This window comes from Gallinula chloropus (genome assembly GCF_964237585.1).
Source record: "Gallinula chloropus genome assembly, chromosome: 1".
Lineage (NCBI taxonomy): Eukaryota > Metazoa > Chordata > Aves > Gruiformes > Rallidae > Gallinula > Gallinula chloropus.
In genome coordinates, this window is record NC_140085.1 from 207,433,767 (window position 1) to 207,446,329 (window position 12,563).

Below are 12,563 nucleotides of genomic sequence, written 5' to 3' on the forward strand. Positions count from 1 at the left end.
CTTCCTGCTATGCTAAACTGCACATTAAGGGCAGGGAAAAAGGCTGCACAATTAATATAGCCAACATTTAAGTTTAATACCTGCAGGTTCAGACAGGCAGAAATGCCCAGGGCCAGAGTTTTAAACTCTGTAAATGGGTTAAAAGTAATCTGAAGTCTTAAAAAAATAAGCAAGTTGCATGGAACGGTACTAAAAGTTCCACGATGCAGAAGAGATAAACAGGGTCATTTAAGAACTCACATAGAGCCCAAAGTAATAAGACTGCCATATCAAAACAAAATGATACTCTGCTTATAATTCCAGGATCCTTGCTTGTTAGTTAAGTTTAAATAGCTTCTTTTAGTAAAGCCAAAGATGAAGAGAACTCTGCAGATACTGTTCAAGCTAATAAAAGAGTTACTCTGAATAGGTTTATTGTGAACTTGAAACTCTAAGCCTCCTCTCACATCAGATGATAATCAAAAAGACAAACTCAAATCTGCTGAAACTCAATCTCCTGTGGTTACGTAAGGTTTCTGAATGGGCCATTTGCTTGAAGTTTCTTGTATAGTGTCATAATTGTATTCAGGTTGTTGGACCGCTGCAATAAAGTTTCTGTGCTCACCAAGCACGCAATTATTATCTCAGAGACACCAATTCCCTGAAGAACCGGGGGAAAATTAAGCTCTTAACAATTCATTAAAGAGGAACCTTGCTTGCTGTCAGTTACCAAGCCTGGAGAGGTCTGAAGCTATTCTATTTACCCTGAGAAAGAGAAGGTCAAACAGTGAGCGGATAAGATAGGGTTTTAAAGCTGCCACGGTCTCTCTCAAAGAATCAGTGCAAAAAGCTTAGCACACACCTCTATGCATTTCAAGTGACACTGTATATTTCTGTGCCCTTTCTGTAGAGCAGATCACACTTCTTACTTGCAGTGAACAGTACACCTTTATTCCAGGGCCTGAGCACCTGAACGAGCTTGCTACTAATCTGACTTCCAATTTAAACTTTATTAAACATCTTTTTAACGGCTTGATCAGAACGTGACAGTTGTTAATTTTTAAAACCCACCTCCTGAAAGTGTTCTACTGAAGGTAGAAGGCTTAAAGGTACCAGGCATTACACTATTCAAATACATGTTCAGAGCGCGCGTAACAGCTACTTGACAAGCCTACGAACTATTAAAGAACTACACAAGCATATACTACACTCTTCCCAACACTGATACCCAAACAAGGGGACTGGAATCTAGTTGCCCCTAATTAAGAAGTCGCACTCAAAGGACACAACCCCTTGAATGGCAGTACATAGAAAGCTACAGAGTTTTATCTCCTTAAATCCAGTGGCTTTGTGGTTTTGTACAGGCTTTGCCTCCATGCTATCCACCATCTGTGCTCCCCCACACATCCACATTCAGCTAAGTGCCCAACTTAATTTACCTGTATTTAAATGCTGGCATCTTCCTACCCATTCTCAAATATGCCAAGGTGGCAACCTGTAGCACCTTCTAGGATACACTCCCCAAGAGACTGTCTTGCAAAACACCTTCTCCTTATGCTTAGCACTGGGAATCACTGCCAAGGCTCTGGATTCATTAGCACCGTGAGGTAAAAAAACCAAAGCACAGCCTGAAGCAAAGCCCTGCAACACAGAGGTATGGTCCCAGATTAAGTGGGATTGTCCTACAGAAGCATAGCAGTGTAAGATGAAAGCCAAAGATTTAAACTGGCATGGAAAATATCAAAGATCAGTAACCGTTCGGCAATAAGCAAGCCACTTTATCCAAGAGCATCTGGAGATGCTGTCACAGGGAGCAGCATCAAGCTCTCTCAACAGCAAGCATGGAATCTGATGGAAGTCACCAAACACAAGGAACTGCTGAGTAAAGATGACTGAAAACAATAGCTGCACAATGATTTCCCACCTCCTGACTGGATTCTGGCAGCCGCATATTCAAAGTATAATCAAGAAAACATCTCCCCGGTGCTCTTAATACAAAGATTTATTACAATGCGAATTCCTGCAAGAGAAGACAGATCAACCTTGAGCTCTCCTGGATCTTTTTTCATTCCCATGCTGTATCCCATGCCATGGAATTCTTCCAAGCAGGTTTTGGCCTGAACAGGACAAAGTCGTCTCTCCTAAAGTCTAGGGTTGCGATCCCACCTTTTGTCTTGCTTCTACTCTCAGGATTCTCAGTTCCACCATCTCATTGCTCACTGTAGCCAGGGCTTCCCCCCAACCTTCACATTTCCAACTGGTTCTTCCTTATTTCTAAACAAGGTCCAGCACAACATGTCCCCTCTTCTGCTCCTCAGCCACTTGTGTCAGGAGGTTACCATGACTGCATTCCAGGATCCTCCTGAGTTTTTTGTGCTCTCTCTCCAGTTGATCTTGATGTGGTTGACGTCCTGCCACGAAGGCAACGGCCTGCAAATGTGAGGCTTCTTCCAGCTGTCTGAAGAATGCATTTTCTTCCTCATCAGGCAGTCATGTAGCAGACATCTACCACAATGCCTTGCAGACTGGTGGGTCCTGTTAGTCTTGACCCATAAGCTCTCAATGGGCTCCCTATTCAAACCGAGGTAGAGCTCTGGGTATGCTAGCTCACAGCAAGACATAAATACTCTGGGCAGCTATTCCTCCCCTACCTTCACCTTACATCACCTAACCCCCAAAAGTTGTACTTCCATGCTGCAGCTGCTACAACAACAACATCCTCTAGCTTTGCTCTACCACAACCAAGGTAGAAAATTATTTTCAAGAATTCCATGACTTCCCTCTTCCCAGTAAATTCAATGGGATTTCTGTGGTGACCAACCCCTTTTTCTTGTAACTCTTGGCACACGATATGTGCACTAACAGGACGCAAACCAGTACGTAATTCCACAAGAAGTCCTCATCAGCAAATGCAGAAAAAAGCAGCTGACCTGTGGTTTGATCTCAGAGAACAAGCTGAATTTGTGGTCTGATTCCAGACAGTAAGTTGCAACTAACTGTGTGTAGGTAAAGCAACTCTGTAAAAGCTGTCCTCAGAGCAGAGCTCGCTGGGGAACTCACTTATGCAGTGACATCCTCCCAAGTCAGGGACGCTTGACTGCATGACACTTAATTGCAATCATGAGTGTTATTTTTATTACTGGTCTTCTTACCATTAAGATTTTATATACTTTCATCCACAAATACCTGCATAAAACTAGACTGACCCCAGTAACTATTAGCAAGAATTTAGACACTTAATAAATAATTCATTAGCAATCCTGATGTTTGACTCCTTTAGTTCCTTACCTACTGGTGCCCGGTGGAAACTTTTCTTTTACCTCCTACTTTCAAACACTATTTTGTGGAGGTTGGTTTGATATTGTATGGGTACCTACTTCACACAGTTGGGCAGGAGTAAGATAGTTGAGGACAAATGTGGGTATTGCACTGAGCTTGTGATCACCTCGCTACAAGGCAGCCTGGATTTGTCCCCTTGGCAGTCTGAACCTTTACCTACTACCACTAAAGCAATCAGTTTATGACAGCAGCAGGTAAACTATTTAGAAGCCACAATCCCTCTGATAGCCACAAGGATGCTCTTCATCTTCTGCAGTTAAGGGAGGATCTCCAAAGATGCCACAACCACTGGTTCTGTTGGTCTATTTCCACACACATAATTTACAGTGTTTTCAGAGGTCTCAGCTTTTCAGAGCTGTGATTTAGCTGAACATTTTGAAGCGCTTCTATAGGATACTTCCCAGAACCAAGTGACAGCAATCATCTCCTCTTGTAGAGTGAGGACATATCAGCAGCTTTCAGAGCACAAAACTATCTTGCAAACTGGACCCATACTCTCCTGTGACAGGAGCACATTATGTCCAGCTTTTCTGTGGGAATATGATGATCTTCACAGGATTAAGAGACAGAGAGTTCTGAATCTCAGAAGAGCAGCTTTTCTGAAAGTTTTGGTGCCTAATCCATTCATACAAATAAATACTTTCATTATGTTCTAAAGTTATAATCCGCTAGGACAAAAACTTTCCAGAAAAAGACTTCAATCTACCAAATCACCTTAAAATATCATATTCCTTAAAATAAAGCCTGATTAACATAAACTTACATAAAGCAAGGACCTGTGGGTTTTAAACAGTATTCAGGTTATCTATATAAAGACAGACATGAAAAGGAGACTTTGAAATTTAATTAAGTGAAACAGATTTCAAAGCACTATTGTAGTTATTGACTGCAGAGTCAAACCCAACTATTCCATATCATTTTACCACATCTAAATAATAATAATGATTAAAAGAATCTTGTGAGACTGCATCTACTTGCCCCACATGGTGATGCATAGACTAGTGTGTTTCTGTTATTACCACCATATTATAGAATCCACGTCAAAGCTAAACTACATTTTAAGCAAGACAGTGCTTAAAATACCAGTGATAGTAGTGAGCATTTCAGTACTAATTATGCCTATTTAGGCTTTTGTACTGACATCCTGGTTTGGTCTTCTCCTGCAGGGTTTAGGTCTGCATTTCTGGTGTGGAAGACTGAAGATGCACCTGCTATTAAGGAAACTGAACCTCTTTTTTTTTGTATTCCATAATAGACACGGGTGTGTATCCTACTCAGTAAACCAAGGTCATGAGCCTGGGGAACTGTACAACCTGCAATTAAAAAATGTGACATTTTGACTGCAGAGTCTCAGAGTTCAGCTAGTGAAACAAGCAGAAAAATAAAACGGTATTTTTAATATCAGAACAAATTATTACAGCAGAATATTAATTTTACTTCTTTCTTAACAATTACCATTTCCCTCAATCTAATTAAAACAGCAATGATGGTGTGTGGGGAGAAGACACGTTTACTTCAGTATGTTTCATGAAGTATCACTCCCCTCATCTGGGAGTAAAGGCAGAAGACACACTCTTGCATGCTACTGTAGAGATTTGGGCACAGCTGAAGGTGTCCCCAGGCTACTGCACACCTTCCAGTGCGGTATCAGCATCTTCATCAGCTAAAATAGTTAGAAGTAAAAAAACACCCACTAGCATAGACTGATAATTGACATAATTACTTTAGAGCATGACTAGAACTCAAGGCCCCAGCAGAAAGGGTCATGGGCAAAGCAGGGGGAGCAACCAGGCTGTGCAGGGCAGCAGGGAGGGAAGGTTAAGTGGGGTGTGACCACGAAACACCCAAACCCCACGGGATACACAGGAGGGAACAAAGCTCATCAGGTGTTTGCCCCTTCTCCCCCTGCAGAGTCATTCCACATACCGGGGTACACGACTTCCTCCAAGCCATTTTCAAGCACATGGCCAAATACCAGCTCCTTAACAAAAATGTCTGGTGACAAGAGACACCTTAGAGGTAAAACGACTCTCAGTAGCCCATGCCAAGCCACACAGCTTTGGTAACCAAGACTATTTTCAACCTGAATAAGAATTTGTATCCTGTAAGCCAAGAGTAAGAAAGCAGGATAAGGACAGCAGTGCCTTTCACTGTAAAGCAGATGGTTAACCATGGTGCCACATTATCACCATTTAACACACCTATAAAAAATATAAAACGTAAAGGCAAGGTCACACATGCTTACATCCTGGGGCTTCAGACTTTCTACAGGTAGGTATGCACTGAATTAAATGCTTAACATAGGGGAGGAGAAGGATTGTCAGCACAAGAGGATTTTTAGAATGGGTTAACCCATTTTTGGCAGAGCTGTCTAGGTATGACTGATCCTGCCTTGGGGTTGGGGTTGGACTAAGTAACCTCCGAAGTCCTTTTCATCCTGATTTTGAATAACTCCATCTTGGTAGGGCAGTAAAAGTAAAGCTGAATCTAATGAAGGTGGGGTCCTCTCATACTCTGCTGAGGAGCAGAGGACCCCAGTGTGTGGGAACCCACCATACAAGTTTAACTGATTCACAGGGCTCCACTTTGATTAAATTTCCATTCAAAAGAGTTACAAAAGGTGCCTCACAGCCTATCTAAAAGTACCTAGCTTTTACAATAGTGTTAAGTTTATATTCAGAAAGACTTAGCACTCAAACCATCAACTAAAGAACAACAGAATGAGCATGCTTATTACAAAGAAGTTTTAAAAACATCAGTTAAAACACCAAGATTTTCAGGCTAATCTAATTTTTAAAAGATAGGGCTATAACTCACTTCAAATCTAAACAAGTGGTAACTTCTTGTTTTGAATTTATGAGCTCATACCACTGTGAAATCTGATACTTCTTAAATCACTGCTTCTTGAGTGACATGAAAGACTCTCTACCACATGATACCCTACAAGTAAATAACACTTTGGTGAGGTGAAATCCAGCATTTAGATAGAAACATTTTGTACTTTCCTGCAGTTCAGAGACATACCCTGTTAAGGGAATGGAGCAACAAATGTATCAAGTTACTGCCATTTTACACTGTTCAGAGTAAATGACTGAATTACAAGTGTCTGTTCAACCTTTAGTACAAAACACAAAGCAGTATTTGAGCAAGTACTAGCTTTCAAAACCAAGTTTTCTGAAAAAAATCAAACTTGTAGATTTGGGAGGATTTGGAGGGATTGTCGGGGTGTGTGTGTGTGTGTGTGTGTGTGTGAACACATACAACAAATGAAAGCAAGTTTTACTGCAAAACATCAGTAGTATGTCATGAAGGGCTCCATCTTTTTCCATGATGTTCATGTGCCCTACAGAACTTTCTGGAGACAGACTAACTGATCAGGTCATTACAGAAGACAACCTCCTTAAGGAAGGACAGTAAGATCTCAAATACATAGACTGACATCCCCCTCCCCACATCCCTTCTCAAAGGATCAGATCTCACTGTGATTCCATCCACCTTGAAAAATAAGGAAAGTGATCTAGGAAAAGCAATGGAAATACAATACAGCCATAGAAAGAAGACTGGAGAGCACTGAAAGAGGACCTGAAGAGCAAGATGGGATGGGCAGGATGACAGTTACTGCAGTGTTTACCTTCTGTAACAGGAACCTAAATCACATTCAAGTCTGCAATGGCAGACACCACCAGTTGTTGCTTGCACAGATAGATGGGGAGTAAACATTAGAAAGTTCAGAAGGTCAAAAGTCCATTAGGCAGCACCACAGCAGTGACACTGGCAAGCTGCTTACATGGACACCGTCTTTCCACCAGTTGAAACACTGACTTAAAGTATTTTACAGCAAGTCTTTGAGATCAGACTGCTTCAAATCCTAAAACCAGGATAAGGGTTTTCTCAAAGCCTCTGCAAAGACAGCAAGTCAGGTCACATTCTTACAGCCAGCTCCCTCAGAAGCCAGAACATAGCTCCTGGCACCTCAGGTCAGTGTTTAAGGTACTTAGGGTAAAACCAGGCCTGAGGTTGTATTTACCCAGCTAAGAGCAAACAGACACATGTTTGTCTATCCAGCACTCATCACTGACCAGTCCAGAAGCAGCCCCATTACTCCAATGCTTGCACTCTGCCTCCCAACAGCTTTGTATTTATACAGGTATATCATCAGCACAGCTTCCAAACAAAGATGGCCTTCTCTCCTAGGAGCTCAGAGCAGCTGAAGGCATCTTCCTCCACTGCTGACTGTGGATACTCCCTCTTCCCCAGAAATAAAAAGGTTCCTGAAAGCCATTAGGAAAATAAAATAAAAGCTAGTGGTAGAAACTGGTAGCAGACAAAGACTAATTTATGTCACGAGACAGGAAACACCCACTGTTGAGGCTGCCAAGTCAATGCTGGTTTCTCGTTCTGAGGCACCACCACACTTCTTGAGAATTATTTTGAAGCTGGTAACACTGTTTTTCTAAATATGTCTAACTGGAAGAGATAAAAAAAGTCAGCAAGATGTAAAAGAGATCAGGCAGAAGATCTATCTATTAGTGTTGTTAACACCAGTTCAAAAGAGTTTAATAGCATAATGAGGGGGAGTACACCCTCTCTTTTTAAGGAGTGGAAAAAAAATATAGATACTGTTCTAAGGCTTTTAGGCAGGGTTCCTTTAAAAGGAAAAAGGATAAAGGCCTCAGACCACAAGGTCTAAGTCACAAGCTTAATTTCATCCCCTTGTCAGTCTGCTTTGACTCATTTCTCAGCACAAGGGCTCAAAGATGACCTCTTAGTTTCAACCAGCCAGGCAAGCCTCACCACCCACTGGTGTACATTGCAGCTCAAGAGTCAAGAGTAAGATCTTACCAATGGTTATTCACCCTCCTCAGAACTAGTAAATATTATATATATTATAATATATTATATTATAACTGGAGGTGTTCAAGGCCAGGTTGGATGGGGCCCTGGGCAGCCTTGTGTAGATCCAGGCCTGGAGGTTGGTGGCCCTGCCTGTGGCAGGGGGGTTGGAGCTCTATGATCCTTGGGGTCCCTTCCAACCCAGACCATTCTATGATTCTATGATTATTAAGAATAATAAACTGTTCCAAAGCAAAGCATTTTTAAAAACTCTATGTTTTCATTTTACTAGCACTGTGGTAAGAAATCACAGGAGTGTTGCACTGATTTCTGTTCAGCTTTTATTATTTAGGAACTGGACACACATTCTGTGACCCATTCAAATGTTTTTAAAGCGAAAAGAGTGCCAGTAAGTTCAGTACCCAATAGTCAGATAAGGGCAAGAGACAAATTCAACTTTTCTGCATAAATACATGGTGACAGCACAATATTCAGAAACATTTACCACACCCAAGATAGTCCCATGCCAGGGACATTACAGTACACATATATCCATTCATTTGTCTCTAGAGACTTCAGCTAATGGAATAGTTATTTCAGAATTAAAAGGTTTTGGTGTTGCAAGAAGCTTTCAGTGCACATTCATTGAAAAGCTACAGGTTATGCACTTACTCTAAGCAGAACAGACGAGCGAGCTCTGACAAATAAAACTGGGTAAATATTCAGTTTTAGAGTAAAAGACAGACTGAGTTCTTTCTGAAGTTGATGTGCAGCACATAAATCAGGACAATTTACCTCAAAAATGCTCAGGAGAGTGAATGCGTAAAATAACATGCACCAAGGCACACCTTGTTTTCAAAGGTTCATGACATTATGTTATGAATTCTCTTCTTGCTCAATCCTAATTATTTTTTGAATCTTCTTCACTTTTATATTATCAGTAATGTCATTTAAGAAGTTCCATGTTTTACTACTTCATCCTATTTAAGTCACATCCCATGGAAACAACACAGAAGGCAACTGTCTGCAGAATTCATTCAAGGACTCCAAACATCAAGGAATGTATTAAAGCTTGAAGTGGACTTACAAAGGCCAAATTTGAACAGAAGTTAAGATTTAACTGACTGAAATCTAGGGTAAAGAAATGCAGTTCTCATGGAAGTCTCCTAACAAGTTAATGAGTAGGTTATACCATTAAGCAAGGTAAGAAAGTCCTCTACATTCAACTAACATTAATGCAAGTGATGTTTTATCTTTTAAGTAAGAGTCAAAGCACTTGCACTCCTAAGTTACAATTAGTCCACTTTGTCCTTTCAGGTTCCAAGCTGCACTAGGCAATGTTTCTGAAGTTCAACATGGTTCAGCCAAAAAGCAGTCTGTTCATTACTTGAAATAAGGCCACGAACCCAAGAGTAAGATACTTTCAGATCTTACTGAAAGTATGATCTGAAAGATCATACCTTCCAAGAGCAAATTAAAGACTAGTTCAAATAATTCACCCACTTACACTCTGTACTGGTAACGCTTTCTATCAAATCAAAATGTGATGCTATGGTTTGAAACGGGTATGAATGCCACCAGCCTTTCACACACACACTTTGTTACCCACAGGCATACTGCAGCTACTTGACTTTTTTTTCATTTATTTATACACTCAATAACTATGTTAAAAGACATCAAGATGTTTAAGGGAACAGAAAATAGCACCAGAAAGCTTGAGTTACCCCAGGTAGATTGTTGCTATTCAGAGACTATCACAACACAGCTGTCTTCAACCACCTGAAGGGAACACACAGAGAAGCCAGACTCCTCTCAGAGGTCCATGGTGGTAGGACAAGGGGCAAGAGACTGAAGTTGTAAGAAGGGAAATTTCAATTAGATACGAGGAAAGAAGTTTTATGGTGAGGGTAATCAAATGCTGTAACACATTACCCAGAGACCAGAAGTTTAGCCTCAGAGATATTCACAACTCAACTGCACAAATCCCCAGCACGCAGATATAAATTGGTCCTGTAGCAGATTAGATCAGGTGACTTCCATAGGTCACTTCCAACTCAAAATTACTTTGATTCTGCAACACCTGCTCAATGCCTGATCAATATAGCAGCTGATGGTTGGAGGGATGGATGATGTAGCTCCTGATTCAGTCTGAAGTCGCACACAGGACCTTGTTCAAAAAAGTCTTGCTGCTGAAGAGGCTCCCTTAAGAGGAACAGCAGCATACTAAGTTTCAAAATCTCTGCAGGATCAACAAACTCTGTTACAGCTCTGCTTAGCTTCAGAAGAAGACACCAAAATAAAAGTGAGGATACTATAGGGTTGGAAAGCTGGCAGTAAGAAGCATCAGATCCTTACACCTAGCATACAGAGAAAATGAAAAGACCATATGGACATAACAGGTAGTAAGAAACAGTTGAAAGAAAACAGGCAAAACTAGGAGAGTCGTCTTGAAACAAGTTACAGAGTGGAACCAGAACCAATGTACTAGGACATGTTTCAATATGGTTTGAATGCCCAACATAGTAACAGTGATACGCAACTGCTAACTTGATATAAAATGGAATGTACCTTATTTTGGTGGCAAAGAGCAGATGAATGGCAAGTGTGATGCAGGAAAGATCTCAACAATGAGCCTGTAAGGCCTTATGTCTCTATCCAGTAAGTTAAGAGGAACAGGTAGCACAAAATGAGTCTAACATAAATGTGGAAGAATCAAAGCAACTTCTTCAGAGTGAAGTCCGGGCTCACAGATCTGGTAGAACTCTCTCAAGGAAGCAGCAAACACAGGCACAAGCATCATGTAGCTGATGCAGTCAGTGTGAATGCTCAGAAGTCTCACAACAAAAAAAATAAAAGCTTTCAAGGAAGCCAACTGGTCACTCATGAGATCAAGGATCCCTTCACAGACAGTAACTAGTAAAGAAATAGCAAACAAACTGTGGTAAAGCCAGTCAGTCTGCTGACTGGTGCTGTTTCACAGATTATCTGTGCCCTTTGTTACAATTATTCATAAATGACCTTAAAGTTTTATCAGCTAAGTTGGTCGTCGTCATTACAACCACAAGCGTTTGTGGAATGACTTTATGGAACTGACTAGACAACAAATCTGCAGATTAAACTCAGTAGAGGTAGGCAGTACATACCTGAAAACAGGAAGAACTGACAAATCTCTAGGCTTGTTACTGATGAAGGAATAACACACAGGGGTAACAGCGTATAGTTTCATGATCTGGACCAAAGGAAGTGAATGCAAAACAGTCTAACACTAAAAATCTATAGTGCATTCATACCTTGACATTTGTATTGTTAACATACAGACTGTGTGTTACACATGGAGGTCAGCAATTCTCTCTTGGCTTAGAAACCTACCAGCCTCTTCCAACATAAGTAGGAGTTGAAAGGATTCTTGAGTAGTAAAATCCTGCAAAAAGGCATTTCTCCCACGTCAAAATACTAGGCTAGGAAGAACTTTAACAAGCACTACCATCCTTAAGTGGTCAGCATGTTGAATATTGACTGCACAGTACCACACTTGATGACCTTTATAAACTTTTTGCTAGGAGTTGCCAAATTTTTGCTTACCTGAATGAAAGTAGCACCCTCTACTGCTGCCTTCAGGTCTGTGCAGACCGTGATGAGAGCCAGCTGCTGCTCCACACTCAAAGCTCCTTTCAGGAATCCCGACTCCTCCAGCTCTTTCATTTGCTTGCTGACAGAAACAACATACACAATTAAGTATTTTTAAAACGTTTCTTAACAACCCAGTAGTATTTTGCTATTTGCCTTGCCACTGCATATATTTATACTCAATATAATATAAAGGTTAGTTTTAGTCATTTCCCTTTGTTCCCTCCATCTTAAACATTTTTCTTCAGGCATGGGCAGTTCTAATATGTAGTCCTGGATGCCAGCTTGTCACCACCTCAAACCTATTTTCACTGGTGCAGGATCAGCAAGAGTTTTTCTACTCAGATTTAATGGGAAGAAAGATCACGTTAATATACTTCATCTAGCTTTACAAACAACAGCTCTTAGCTATGAAGCCTCCCTGCAGGAACACTTTCACTGTTTGTAGAAACAAACAAATACATTCCATACGGCCCAGAGTCCTTCCAAGAAAACCCATACTCCTACAAAGGCAACAACTATAGAGCAAGCAGCAAAAAACTCAAGTAGATGGAGTGGCCAGACCTTGAAATCAATGTTCAAGCACATGCCATTGCTGGGGCTGCGTTGTGGTGAGGCTGTACCCTATAGCAGTGACCCAAGCTGGGGCAGCTGGTGAAGATCTGAAGCTCCGTGGGAAAGGACTCAGGTTGGAGAAGTTCATGGAGGACTGTCTGATGTGGGTGGTATCCCATGGTGCAGCAGGGGAAGGGTGTGAGGACCCTCCCCCACCCACCAGGAATGAA

At 41.2% G+C, this 12,563-nt stretch overlaps 1 protein-coding gene across 1 annotated transcript in view; it reads right to left on the reverse strand.

The window, feature by feature from the left end:
* CRYL1 (crystallin lambda 1) overlaps positions 1-12,563 on the reverse strand; it is a 59,118-nt gene that overhangs the window by 31,828 nt on the left and 14,727 nt on the right. The window contains exon 3 of the mRNA XM_084265254.1: positions 11,734-11,860. Within this exon, the coding sequence (XP_084121380.1) occupies positions 11,734-11,860 (127 nt within the window). The remainder of the gene's footprint in view (positions 1-11,733; positions 11,861-12,563) is intronic.